The sequence below is a fragment of the Gymnodraco acuticeps genome, unplaced genomic scaffold (assembly GCF_902827175.1).
Source record: "Gymnodraco acuticeps unplaced genomic scaffold, fGymAcu1.1, whole genome shotgun sequence".
Lineage (NCBI taxonomy): Eukaryota > Metazoa > Chordata > Actinopteri > Perciformes > Bathydraconidae > Gymnodraco > Gymnodraco acuticeps.
The window spans coordinates 3,989-18,887 of NW_022992100.1; the positions used below are offsets into that span (position 1 = coordinate 3,989).

At 40.7% G+C, this 14,899-nt stretch overlaps 2 protein-coding genes across 3 annotated transcripts; one reads left to right on the forward strand and one right to left on the reverse strand.

Annotated features, from left to right (window-relative positions):
- The first annotated feature begins 367 nt into the window (after positions 1-367).
- Positions 368-1,484, forward strand: zgc:162144 (RD3 domain-containing protein). Its single transcript, XM_034202833.1, has 2 exons — positions 368-669; positions 1,109-1,484. The coding sequence occupies exons 1-2, from the start codon at positions 368-370 to the stop codon at positions 1,482-1,484; spliced, it is 678 nt and encodes a 225-aa protein (XP_034058724.1).
- Positions 1,485-2,741: 1,257 nt separating this feature from the next.
- On the reverse strand, positions 2,742-14,305 carry stx5a (syntaxin 5A). 2 transcript variants are annotated; one of them, XM_034202919.1, is made up of 12 exons: positions 14,168-14,305; positions 13,502-13,719; positions 10,665-10,735; positions 10,219-10,274; positions 10,032-10,102; positions 9,789-9,905; positions 8,921-8,977; positions 6,371-6,452; positions 5,277-5,363; positions 5,023-5,126; positions 4,716-4,837; positions 2,742-4,037 (listed from the first exon to the last, which is right to left on the reverse strand). In XM_034202919.1, exons 2-12 carry the CDS (start codon positions 13,562-13,564, stop codon positions 3,878-3,880), a joined length of 990 nt encoding a protein of 329 aa, XP_034058810.1. In that variant the 5' UTR covers positions 13,565-13,719; positions 14,168-14,305; the 3' UTR covers positions 2,742-3,877. The 2 variants fall into 2 exon arrangements, with proteins under 2 accessions (XP_034058810.1, XP_034058811.1); XM_034202920.1 differs by lacking the exon at positions 5,277-5,363.
- Between the last annotated feature and the right edge of the window lie 594 nt (positions 14,306-14,899).

A 14,899-nucleotide genomic window follows, 5' to 3' on the forward strand; every position in this document is an offset into this window, starting at 1 on the left:
CCTAAATCTGTTTACACAGTCACGTGTGGGGACTCGCCTCCCTTATGGGGACAAATTGGAGGTCCCCATGAGACGAATCATTAATTTTAGGGTGAAGACTTGGTTAGGTTTAGGATTAGGGTTAGGGTAAGGGTAAGGTTAAGGGTAAGGGTTAGGGTTAGGCATGTGTTGGTTATGGTTAAGGTTAGGATAAGTCTCCAGGAAATGCATGTAAGTCAATGTAATGTCCCCCGAAGTGATGTATACATGGTATGTGTGTGTGTGTGTGTGTGTGTGTGTGTGTGTGTGTGTGTGTGTGTGTGTGTGTGTGTGTGTGTGTGTGTGTGTGTGTGTCTGTGTGTGTGTCAACTCTGCCCTTCTTTCCCAGATGTTTCCTTGGTCTGCAGTTTTCTTCTCTGAGCCCAAAGTGCCCGGCGAGCGCAGCACTGAGGAGTTGGTGACCAACACTCTGATGTTGGAGTTGGGGGCCATGGTGAAGCGCACTGAGCGCATCCGTCTGGAGCGTTTGACAGAGGGTCGGCGTCGCAGCTCCTCCTCCACCGCCAACTACAGCTGGCTGGCCTCCCACCCGACCCCGCAGCCCTACGAGCTGACGCCCGGCAACCTGCTGGAGCTGCAGGACCTCTGTGCCAAGATCCCCCCTGCACAGTGTGGCCCTCTGATCATCAGGTGGGAAACGCAGAGAGACATAGAAAAAGTAAATGTGACAGAGAAGACGGAAAGCTTGAAATACAAGCAGGAAGATAGAATAGAGGAAACAGAAGAAGAGCTGCTGTTAATCCAATCCTCATAACACCCTTAACTATAACTTAGATAATATGCTGCATCTCTCAGAGAGGACTTTACCTGACTAGAGATCTTAAACTGTTGTTTCTGAAGATAAAAGGATTTAAGTATTCAATAATTGACACTGACTGGCTTTACATAATCCACTTTCCAGGACACTTTGGTGTAATCAGAGTTCATATGTTACCATGGGCGTATAGCGAGGGATTGTGGACCCCTGTAAAAAGACTTCAATGCCCACCTGATGGCGATGGCACTTCCCCACTTAGAATGATCATCTGTATATCAATAACTTGCCCTATGTTCTGTTATATTCCTGCAGGTTCAGGCAGCTGGTATCTCAGATCGAGCCTGACGTTCCCGAGGTTTCCCGGCTGTTTCGCTCAGTGCTACACGAGTGCATGGACCAAGTGAACAGAGCTGAAGACATGCAGACTCAGAGCGCTGTCTTCCACAAGCAGCAGCGCAGCAAGAGCCTCTCTTTTGATACTTTCTGCAGCAAGTTCAGCAAAGGTCAGCTTTTCAAGGGCAGCGGCTTGCGAGGCTCCAGGGGGAATCTGCAGCAGCAGGTGGATTGGTACAAGGAGGAGGAGGAAGATGAAGATGGGGAGGAAGAGGCCATCAAGGCCAGGGCGATAAAGGGAAGGAGCAGGAGCATGCCAGAGATCAGCCCTCTGGAGCAGAGTGCACAGGGGTGAGGGAGTCGGGGGAGAGAATGTGCACAGTGGCTATGGCTGGCTGTATTCGGCTGTACATACACTGTAAACATATTCACCGTGAATTCACAATAATTACCTGGCAATTTTTTGCATGACTTTCGCAGTAAGGTTCACAGCAATTTACTGTGAACGTCTTCACAGCAATGTATTGTAATTTCACATCCATGATATTACAATGCATTTTTGTAAAGGTAAAACATACTGTAACTTCAGCTTCAATGACTAAGGAATTACTGTGATATTAGTATGTTACTGGGAAATTACATCATTGTGTTGGACATGCATTACAACAAGGGCCTGTACTTTTACATTTCTATTGTGAAAGCAATGCAGGAGTTGCCAGTAATTTACTGTGAATTTACAATGTTGTGAAAGTAATGCAAAAGAGTTGCCAGCAATTGACTGACAATTTAGAATGATATACGTGCATAACATAGTCCCCAGCTCCGGTACTTCCTGGAGGAATCTCATACAATGGTTTCCTGTCAAATACTATTGGATGACGTGACTAATCCTTTTATACAAACAGCTGCTGCAGGAGCTCCTGATGACTAATACACACCTAATGAACTTTAAATACATGTTGTGCAACCAAGAGCAAAGCTGTGTTCTGTATAGAAGAGAGAAGTCAGGTTAGGACAGAAGTCACAGTGGCTCTTTGTCTATAAATGCTCCTGTAAAGTTTCAATGTTTTGTAATTCTTATCTATATTCTTATTTATTTCTGTACTTATCTGGTTTTAGTTTGTATCCTTGTTTTGCTGCAACTTGTTTTGTGTTTGGGAGATCTCATGGTATAATCAAGCAAAGGAAAAACCGCATATCATCTGTCATCTTTTTAATTTTGTGAATGTATATTTGTAAATATAGATATGTTCTCCTAACTTCTCTGAGGTGTGTTCCAAGAAAGATGTCTGCTCCGTTCCAAATGTACATTTCAGACTTAATGTGACTTTGTTATTCCCCCATTTATATATGTTAAATAGACTTATTTTTTAAATAGTAGCCCTGAAGCTTTACCTACAAAAGTGAAATGGAAATTGTAGTGGGAAAGCCTAAACCTGCTCTGTAAATAAATATAAATACGTTGTGTACATCTAGTGTAGTTGTGTTGAATATGTTACAGAAAGCTGCACCTGCTTAGATCTGTTGGCGAGTCTTAGCCTCCCAGCATGGCTAATTATACCACTGGTGATTAATCCTCTTATCCCAAGAACATCTCAGCCATGAAGCCAAACCCCATTACCATTTTATTAATATGCACTTCTTTTATCAATACATCATTATCACTATTTGCACTTTATACATAGAAGTCAAGGCATTTGGCTAAAAAAGAGGAACAGACAGGGAAAAATGAGAACAATGTTTTCTTCTTTTGAAAAAGCTGTAGTCATTTAAATAACATTGGGATAGATTAAGAGGGAAAGGAACTTCAGCGTTGACATCCAACCAGACACTTCAAGGGATCTGGCTGATTGAGTCACTTTATGAGTGGACCTGCACACCCAGACTTTCCCCTTCATAAGCACTGATGTCAAACCTGGATCCTGCAGATACTGTACACGTCTCATGCTGACTTCTGCAGCACTGAATGTAAGAGGATTACACTTTTTCAACCAAACCGTTCCTTTAAAGACAGTGCCGTTATATAACTTTTTTTATTTCGTATCCAAATTAAACTGGCCCCCTTCAGCTGTCTCTTGTGCTTTCCGGACACGAAATGCAGGACCGCAGCGAGCGTCTTCGTATTGAGTCACATTTCTATACGAGTACCCTTTTGGCAAATAAACTTTGAAAGCATAAGAGAATAGAAAATATCCAAAAGTAAAGAATAGCTGATAAACAAGGGACACAATCATGCAAAGTAGGTCAACTAAGAAACAAAATGATCTGATGATAAACTCCAGTTCAGTTGTTTGGCTTTGAAATAATACTAATCATAATCATAATTAATGACATTTCGGGTCAGCAAGAAAATTAAAGACAGTTTGCAGAATCAAACCATTAAATTATAGCCATTTTGATTAAATGTTTATGAATAATTGGTCATAGTACATTAACAAGCAGTTTCCTGCTCTCTCTCTATACAAATTGGGGGTTTTAGATAATTTAATCTTTAATTTGGACAGAGTTCGACATCTTCATTCTTCACTGAATCGTCAAAATTAAGATCCAGAGTCTGTGGCTTGGGAACAACCGGAAAGTCTTTGTGTTAATGGAAAAGTTTTATTATAATCTGAGCAGCTCCCAAGCCTCATAAGTGTCACTTTAATAAAGAAGTCTGTCCTTCAAATACGTCGTCTGGACATGTCGCTCGAGTCCAGCTTTAGCTTCACTTCCACTCTTTTGATGTGCTGTTCCCTCTTCTTTACTTTAAGCGAAGAAGACGACAAAGATGATGAAGAAGACGACGAGGACGAGAAAGATCTTGATCATCAGCCAGCGGTTGGAGGAGACTGACTGGAAGTATTTGAGGATCTCTGTGTGAGCGCCGTCCACGTTCAGCTGGGTGTCTTCAACGTTAGCGTCAATCCTGAGAGAGAAGCACGAGAAAGGGATTTGAAAACAAATGCAATAAGAAGATTACTGGTAAATTAAGAATGCAACTTAATGTTTCTTTATATTTTAGTACATAAAGTAAAAAAAAAAGAAGCATGTTAACTGATCCAAAGGCCCACCAAATTCTGCATTTTTATTTATTAATTTATTTTACAATTTTCAGCATTTGTCTTCTTACTACCAGTTTCCCCAATTAGAATTGCTTGTTTATCAAAAAGTAGTGTATAATATAGTTTTACAATGTTAAGGAAAACACCAGTTGCTTGCCTGCTAAAGACAGAAGTGTATCCCAGTTTCAGTTGTTTTTAGTACTGGAGTTGGGAGGTTCTAGTACAGGTAAGTTCATTTGAAATGGTGACTTGTAAATATTTCTACTGGTCTTCCTTTTACAAATTTCGAAGAGAAAATGAACAATGTACGTGTTGACTAATGAGTATCAGAGAGGCTTTGAGGTAGATTTCTTTAAGCCTTGGATATAGTAAAGCTAGCCATTTCCCCCTGTTCTCCAGTCTTTGTGCTAATCTAAATGTACCTGACTTGATCTTCATATCCAACCCACTGACATGGGAGTGATATCTTCTTGTCATGCAATTCACAACGAGCAAACTAGCATATTTCCACATTTCTCCCTCCAGTTCTTGCTGCCTCTTACCTCTGGATGGTCTCCTCTTGCTCCTTGACCATGTGAGCCAGCTGCTGGAATATAGAGCCCAGCTCCACGATGGTGCTCTCGATGTTCTGCATGGTGTCGGACCGGCTCTGGATGTACGAGTCCTGTGACAAACACGTGAGGACCACATTAGAGCAAGCATTTCATTACATTTTACTTCAATGTTTCGTTTACAGTGGATAAAAGTTTGACGGACACTGACAAACAAAATCTACTATTTAACAAACACACAGCTTTTGTGCTAGCAAATGAGAAAGACAAGTTTGACAAATATACAGCGACGGTCTACCTGCTCATCAATAAGCTGGAGCTGCAAGGGATTGCTCTGAGAGTCCATATCGATGGCTACGTCCCCCAAACTCCTGGACTCATCCTGCATCAGGACCGAGCTCTCTGAGGGGAGACAAAGAGCAAAACACAAACACATTTTCAAAATGATCAGACAGATATCCTCAATGGTAGAGGGGGGAAAACAAAAAGAACAGCGGGCACATAGAGTACTAGTTATACCCGCTGGGAGAGTCAGACGTTCCAGGGAAATACCTTTTAAATTTGAGGTTGTATTGCCCTGGTAACCATTGCGCGGATCGCGAGCTGCATGCGGCTCCTGGGCCCCTTTTTTGCGGCTCCCTAAAATATTTTGTAATTTTTGCATTATAGATGACCAAATACAGTAATAATCATTCACATGGAGCAGGTCCCTATCATAACAGCTGTGCGAGAAATACACTGCCAGTCAAACTGTTTCTGTACGTCTATGGCATTTCTGACTTAGTTCAACCAAGTTGCTCATTGTGAATAAACTCAAATTCATAAATAGAAACTCAAATACAGAAACCTTGAAATCAACACATTATTTGTATTATGTAATTAAATGTAACAGTCTCCTAGTTTAGACTTCAAAAAGTGTAAACCTTTATTTTCAAGTACCTTTAGACATAATGGTATAATTTGTATTAAAGAAAGGTCAATCAATAAAAGGTAAGATGGTTATATTACATGTAGTGTGATACAGGGGCCTAATTAAAGCCATTATAATCAAACGATCGATTTTTTACATCAATTAAATTGATTTAATAAGGTTTTTAATTTAAATACAACTTTGTATTTTTGTAAGATATCAACAGTGAGCAGAATGTTTGAGGTTTTATCAAAGATGCTGAAACATAGGCTGTTCATAAACATTTGAGTGGCAGTGTAAATAACAGAAAGCATCTGAGCTTTCTGGAGGAATATGTTTAGAAAACGGTAAACTGAGCAGCAGCCAGAAAGGTCCAATATTGCCTCAAAGCCAAAACAAATACTTCATAAAGGTGTGTTCACTCTATGATGCTTCTAGGAACGACCGGCACAACAGTCATGTTAGATGGAAAGATAAACAGCAGGAAATTATTCAGTTAATAATTGATTTATCAAGTTTTGGGGGAGGTCAGATGAATGGGATTTAATTTGTGCTGCGTGTTAAAGTTACACCAGTTAGTGTGAAACGGAATGAAAACAGAGTGGTTTGACAGGATAACAGTTCCCTTTTACCCGCTAATAATAGTCAGTACAGAGTGAACAAGCCCTTATAAAGCTACCCCAGAATGATCCTTTTCAAACTCATAGTGGTAGTGTGATGCTGAGGATGGACTCACTGAAGTTGTTGGCCATCAGAGGAGAAGAGGACGCAGGGGGCTGGGAGAACTGCTCTCTCCTGCTGCGCTGCTGCTTCAGGTTCTGCAGGAACATGGGCAATGATGAGGTTAACACGACTCAGGGCTCAACGCTAACTTTTAAAAGTGGTTGCCAGGCTGGCAACCAGGCATCAGCTTTTGGTTGCCAAAACAGAAAATATGGTTGACATTTTTAGTCACCTTATATTTTAAATAATTAAGATACTATACACTTATACATCAACTTAATAATGAACATGTGACACAAAAGAATGTTCGAATGTTCAAATGCTTTACAATAAGTAATTAACACAATTATTTGAAACTTAAGTGGTAGTGAACGTGTCTGCCCTCAATTGCTGGCATACAAAATACCAGTAGTGCAGCTGTTGTCATGTTCTTCACAGATCCCTCACAAAGGAATTGAGCAAGTCACTAGTTTCTTGGTCATCCATTAGAGGTTTCTTAATACTTAAATTTCCCCTCCTCGGTCCTCCGGTAGTGACCCGGAAATGAATTTCAGTGCACCATTATGAAGGACATCTCATTTCTCTAAATGCACATCGAGGACCGAGGAGGCTCTCTGGAGGAGCTATAACCGAGGATACACTGATGGGTCCTCCACGGCTCCTCCGCGGATGCATTTCCGGGAACGGTGGAGGCGTGACGCACGGCCGGACTTATCTCAGCCAATGACAGCTCTGCATGCATCCCCTGGATATTATTTTATTAACTGCTTTCATCGCATCGCGATGTTTCCAGAGAGAACAGCTGTGAGGTCCGTGCAGAAAGCAGAGCAGTGTGTATAATATATATCACTCAGTATAACAGGCCTACTCTCTTTATTTGCTTTAGTTTATTAGATATCTACAAACAAAGAGTCGATATTTTTTGAAGACCATTTAGTGCTTTTTTTATTATGATATACTTTATTAATCCTGTGCGTCACATAATAAATTACACAACGGCTGTAGCCTGATTATGCTTTAGGAGCTGTAGGTGTGTGTGGTACAGTGTGTAGGTGTGTGTGTGGTACAGTGTGTAGGTGTGTGGGGTACAGTGTGTAGGTGTGTGTGGTACAGTGTGTAGGTGTGTGTGTTGTACAGTGTGTAGGGGTGTGTGTGTGGTACAGTGTGTAGGTGTGTGTTGTACAGTGCGTAGATGCGGCGGACAGACGGGTCTCAGTTGGTTTGGTGTCCTCTGCTTACTTTTAATACTTGTAAATACAACTTTTGGCCCGTAATTTCAATTCTCCATTTCATCGACCAGAGAGGGGGGGGGGATATATCCAGTCTTTGATTGTGTTACTTTATTATGAGAGTGCTCTCATACTTGTTTGATTCTGAAATTGTATATATTTATATAAATATATGTGTGTCCGCATCTGTAGCCTGTTACTGTCTCATCATTATACTGCACTGTCAATGAATCAAAGTAAATATATAAGTCATCATGAACACAACTGTCCATCAGACAGAGGGCTGCTGTGCCTCCTGTCATCATTAATGGACGTCTCTTTAAAATGACCGCTCCGAGGAGAGGAGTTCTCATTTCTCTAACCGCCTGCTGCTTCCCCTCCTCTCTCCTCGGTTCCCCTCCTCGGCTCCTCCGCTCGCATCTCCTGTGGGCGGGACTAAGTATCGAGGATAGGAGTCGAGGAGGGGACATTTAAGAATTGAGAAACCTCTAGAGTCTCCCTTTCAAATGTGGGTTTTCTTGACCTTTGTGCTGACCCCCACCATAGATCCATTGGCCCTTCAGCATTGAAGTCTTGGATTGGCCAGACTAATACATTTCTAATGTTAAATAAATGAAAACCATTCACAGTTAAGAATTAGATATTAATGCTATAAATTACCTTTAATATGTCTAACTATATTTAAAATGTGTTACCTTTTTATAGAAGCGATTATATTTGTATGCCAATATTTTCCTATGGTAAAGTTTCGTTTTGCACTTTTATTTTGGTAGTAATAAGATCGGGACTCTTATTTTGAAGGAACTTTTACCGGAAGTGAATGGAAAACGGAGCAGAATGTACGTATATATTGCGCCTCCCAAGATTTTACCCATTTCCTCTTTGCTTTAGGTTTCACCTTGCGCTTTATCAGTTGAATCACTTTGAACATTCGTTTGAGATGTTGACGGGTTGGTCGGACGTTTCACCCCACAGTCAAACAACTTAATTTGCATCGCCATTGTTTGTAAAACAAACACACGGTGCACGCGAGTAAACGTGCATCGCTTTCTGGCACCGTAATCACACCAATGCACGTGCAACTTAAGTATCAGGTTCCGACTGGTCACAACAATAATTAAATATCACTCTTAATACAACAAATAATTAACATTTATCTATTTTGGGGTGCACATTTTGCTGCCCTTATTTCTTCAAAGTGATGGCAACCAAAGGCCAAGAAGTGGTTGACATTTTTTCTGAATGGTTGCCAATGGCAACCGTTTGTCGAGCCCTGCGACTGTATACTCAGAAATATTGTCTGCATTTGGAAATTAAAGAGATTCACAACTCACCTCTGTTCTAACTTCTAGGACTGATTTGAAGTCATTGGACATTGAAGCCAGTTTGGACTGTGGACAACAAAAGATAAAGTACACTTTAAAATAAATGCAGTTTTGTACGTTTAAAATGTGTAAAAGATCATTTCACATTAATTCGCTCATGCCATTATCTATGAGACATGTCAGACAATAATAATAAAGAAATTGTTGATAATAAAGATTATATTAATTAAAAAATATGTTTTTACAAGCCTCATTAAATGCGGACTCACCATTTGGATTAATATGTTATTAATTAAAGGTGGGGTAGGTCATTTTGGAGAAACCAGCTCGAGTGCGCTAGAATTTGAAAATACACAACCGTAAAAAATCTGCCACTTCCTTACAGAGCCCCTCCTCCAACACACACAAACGCGCACATGACCAATGAGGGCACGAGATAAGTTTGTGCACAGATGGAAGGCTGACAGGCAGGTAGGCCATCCAGTTATTTTAGCCGGGCCGGCTAAAATGATTGGTCGTGCTTTTTACAGCGCTACGGCTTCCACAGATGACATTGTTTTATGGATTTTTTGTCAAAGCACTTCAGATATTCATTGCTATCGGGATGTTAAGAGTATTCCATGGAATATAACAAAAAGTGTATCTCGAGCCGGTTTCTCAAACTTACCTACCCCACATTTAAGTTTTTTTTCTTCCAACATTGACTATTCAATGTCTAAACTTAAAAAATGTTGAGGTACATGAAAATTCTAATTTAAACATCTGTTGTAGTGTCGGTAACACTGGCTGAAAAGCAAAATGTATGACAATTTTAAAACGGAACAGTGCATTTGGACTCAAAACAAATATAGTATGAATTTAACATTATTGGATGTACCTGTAAAGACACCACTATAGTCTTAGAGTGGGTTTGGATGTGTCGGCCGCCCGGAGCAGCGCGGGATCTCACCAAGTCCTGCAGCTGTGCTATCTGTTTGTTTAGACTGTTGATGTCCTGAACACACAGGAGTGAGGACATGTTACAAGATATCCCAGGATTAAACAGAGCCACTGTATTCACAGTCAATGTACAATATGTTTGCAAAACCCCATTCCATGGGCTGCTAACAAATCAACTCACTTGTCTGATGATGTACGTTAGCTCCTCGATCTCCACTGCCTTGTCGTCAAACAGAGATTTTCTTTTTGCCACTGAAAATGAAAACAACAGCATGAAGAATCAGCACTTTGGATACTTTGAGACACAAACACAAGAATGTTAGATTATTTTTTAATTATTCTAATAAAAAATGTAAAGGAAAACTTACAAATGGTGAGCTTTTCCAGTTTGGCAAATGTATTGCTCAAGTCTTTTCCAATTCTCCTACAAGGAAACACACAAACACAAAGCTTTCTTTGTCATGCACATAGTAAAAGAAGTACAACAATACCTTGTGAAATATGCTAGATTGAATTCATGACAGCTAAAAGATGATATCCAATTTATCTCTGTGCTTTTGGTCTCCCTGCTAACAGTCTGTGCTGGGCTAGACATCAATCTTCCCATTAAACAGAGTAAATACAATATAAAGGATTTATGTTTCTAAGGATGCTTTAAGACCAATAAAGATACATTTACAGTGCCCTGCAATAAGTACTAGGAGGAGACAAGTGTGTGCATACAAATAATGCAACACCCAAAATCAACATTAAAGTACAAGTACACTGAGCAAACATTTAAGAGCAGTGGAAAAACAGATTAAGAGGAACTTACTTGGCCATAACTGTGAAGTCACTGCGCTGCCTGAGGGCGCTGAGAGCCGGTTTACTGGGCTGGACTCCATTCTGCCAGGAGAGGAAGAACGTAGAGAGTATGAGATAAGAAGACACATTCAAAATAAGAGGCTGAAAATATCTAAATCGATTTATGACTAATCAATTGGTCAAACAACAGGGAAAGCATTGAAACAAATGTAGTGTATCTACTAAACATCGTAGTCATTACTTCCTTGTCAGACACTTCCCTTTAATACTTTTTTTAATAAGCTTGAAAATAAGACTGTGGGCTCTTAGTATAACCAAGAAATGTAACGTTTAATGGTGTCACTGTGAGCACCGGTCACCTCTGATTATAGTCCATCAGAGACTGGACTGCTGAGGCTGATACCAATGGTGTCACATGGGAGTTTAAAAACATACCTGAAAACAACAATTTTGCCAATACTGCTGTTTAACAGGTTACGCACGTTTGATAAGGATCCCGTTATAATTTGCTAAAGAAAACTGAACACAATGTACACAGAGACAATTTCAACCTAACATATCTGTGCTGTCTGGTGGAAAAACTATCGAACTGAAACAGTGTTTTTAAATAACTTCAAATGTATCTTTGGTATTCTTTTCCAGCAATGGTTATTTAAGCAGACATGTACCCACACCAGTATCCATGCCCGGCGCCGTGGGAGGGCCCTCCCATTTGACATTCCTGCCCTCCCCCAATAAACACGATTTTTATTATTTATAAAAATTAAAAAAAATATATTTTTAATTAGAAATAAACTGTGAAGTTTTATGCTACGATGTATGTGATGTCAGATAGTAACTAAAACAAAAAATAGCAGGCTACGTCTAAGGATTTATTAAAACGAAATAGCGATGCAGCAGCACGCCTTAATGTCACAAGCTTGACCTCGGCAAACCCCGGGGCTGAGTTAGTGAGCCCAATCCTTGACTCATCAAGGCGGCCGCCACCAACGCTGTCCTCCGAGGGACAGCTCCTTGTGCCCCTACCATCACCACCTGCGTTGCCACACCCTGTACCACACCCGCCAGCATCCTCCTCCGTGCCGGTGCCTCCACTACAGAGGCTACCTTGCAGCACATCAACAGGTACTATTGGTCCAGCAACCGCTCAAAGACCAACAGCCCCAGATGATCTTGGGGTTAATAAACCCAGCAGGAGAAACTGGATCGTTTTCCAGAGAGATTGTTTTCAGGAAAGAAGCGCACTTTTGCCGCTGCATGGTACAACAACAGACCATGGCTTGAATATTCGTTAAAAGCAGACGCAGCCTTTTGATTCCCCTGTAGACAGTTTAAAGTAAATACATCTTCATCTGATGCGGCTTTTACTGTCAAGGGTTTTTGCGACTGGAAACACGCATTACAGACTGATAAAGGACTGCTAAGGCATGCCGCATCAAAAGAACACATTTCATGTGAGAGTTTGTGGAGAGAGAGAGAGATACGCGAGGAAACAAATAAGGAAATGAGAACTTTGGTGCAGATCAGCTGCACGGAGCCGTTATTACGCGTCAGCTGTCGTTGATATTATAGCTTTTTTTAGCTGTCAACCAACTCCCTCTCAGAGGTGACCACGATTCACTCCACAGCATGTCAGGCAGTGGGCTCTTCCTATCGCTGTTTGAGGCTACGCTGCACAAAGATGCAGAGTTGGCCAAAATAATGTTCTAAGTTAGCTCGGCTGAGCGAAAGGATGCACCTGCAGTGCATAGGAAAATAAACCATGCCCAAGGCGGACTAAACAGTTCATCGTCTCCGTCTCTACTATTTCTCTCCGAGTGCAATGATGAGGAAGCTGCCATCCTTAACCAGTGTGCCTTGCTCGTGATTTACCAGTGTTTGTGCTGCCACGCACACAATGTTTCAAAAGTGCTTTCTATGTTGCCCTTTATTTGTGTATGTATTTGCGATAAGTGTGCGTCTTTACGCAATGCTGTTGGCCTTGCCGTTTGATATATATTGTGCCGCAGGCCCGCAGCAGGTGATGGTTTTGTGCCCTCCCATGAAAATCATATGCCCTCCCTTTAGATTTGTTCTGGCACCGGGTCTGCCAGTATCTCTGGGATAAATAATATCAGCCAAAGGCATTTTGCAAGCACAAAAAAATCAGCTTCAAATCGTGCTATATATACTGTTTTAAAACCGATTGCCCTTATCTTGGAGATTACAACAATCCCCTAGTTTCTGAAGGAGCAAGAACATCTGTTTAACCTGACCGAAAATGTGCAAAAAAAAGGAAAGACTTTTATTTTTGCTTAATTCGAACAGACTGCAGCAAACTGGTGTGGAACCAGAAGCAGAGAGAAATCATTCAGAAGGGCAAAATAAGAAACAAAAACCAAAAGTAAAAGTCTATCTGCGCAACAACAAAAAAAGTACCGCGAAACACAGAGTGAACTTTTTATGTATTTGTTACCTAGTGATTATCAAAATGGGGTCAGTGGGACTTTTTAGATTCATACACTTAGAATATATTTTTTATTTTATATTTAAATGTTTCAATAAATAAACCTATGAACCTTGAAACCTATAATAGTTAAAGTCTTAAAAGGTGCTACATACTTTAAATAAAGGTCTACATTTATCAGAGATTTATCTTGTGATCTTGCCTATATGTAAAATAGGCCAGGTCAAATTATTCCAAGGGAAATATATGAGGGAGTACAACGTAAACTCTATACTGTAAGGGGTCCTAGACTTCAATTAAGTTCGTCATTTTGTGTTCCATTTTTAAGGCAAATTAATAATGTTACATAAGAGATGTTGTTGTTATTGTGTTAGGATGTCAGGTGTCTTGAGCCAACATACCGGTCTGCCCTGGAGAGATTTACAGGCCGACTGGAACTCGAGGGTCCGGTCACGGCACGTCATTCTGCCGCCGGGAAAGGGTCGCAGCAGCCGGCTGTAGCAGAACCACCTGAGACCACCTCTGCTCTGTGTGATGGATAACTGAGAAGACCTCCCGATGTACGCACACACTCACATCCAAGGTGGGGTATCCTTCATCCACATTTGTACACACATGTCTGCGGTAACGGGAAAAAACACGTGTCAGAATGAAACAGCTTGTAGGATGACAGTTTGAAATGTAACTAATAAATAAACAATATGTGAGGTTAGCTAGTGTGAAGCTATTTGTGCCGTTAGCTAACGACTGAACCCCAAACAACACTACTAAGAGACGGACAATAAACAACAATTGTGCCTAAAGCTTGAACATAAAACCACATGCGAGGTAAATATACATATCATTACGTAACAGGGATTAGTGGCGGTTCTCTGTGGGAGTAAAGGCCGATCCTCTCACAGCTGATCGCGGCCTCACCGGCTAACCACAGGCTAACGTTAGCTTCAGGAGGCTAGCCAAGCTTTACAATCGGTCTCTCCTCTTTTACCTCGATCAAATTCGACCTAAACCAACCAAGTGAGATACAATGATATGTAAAGGACACCAATCAATCGTTTCCAACTTACTTGAGTCGACATTACATGATATTCCGGGAGCTCTCGATCTTTCTGGTGAAAACTAATCAACCCAGGAGTTAAAGTTCCGAAGATCCGGGTCGTTTCCGGCACTGACGTCACTGCCACGTCCACTTTACCGAGGCGGAAAATCCCTGCAGGAGCATCACGTGACCACCAGAGGGCACCACACCCCCGTGAACAGTACAGGTCATGACGTTTGATCTATAATGGAAAAGTTATATTTTCTAATAAATATTGGTTTGGTAATAAAGTTAAAAAAAAAGTGCATCTGATTTTTATTTACATGTAGACATCAGATAATGAAAAATAAACAATTACACCAAAAAATATCAACAACAACTGAAAAAGACATTATGAATAACATTTGTTGAAAATATCTTAAAGCTCTTCATAACGTGTTCGTGTAACTTCCGTATCCGTTCATATGCTGGAAAATCGCATACCCAGGGTGTGTGGTGATTTGATAAAACACAGTATCATATCTACTGCATTTCAAGTGCAGTAAAACCAAAGTACTTTGATCCTATTAATATATTTGTTCACATCTTCATCTCCAGAGTTAACTGGCAGGTAAAATGTCTTCCACAGGATGTACATTCATAAACTGTATTTGTTTTAGTTTTATTCTCAGTAGTCACAGTCTCCGTCAAGTATTGTCTTGTACTTTGAGTAAGTATCTACATAAAAAATAATAAACCATAGGGCACTGAATAAAGGGCA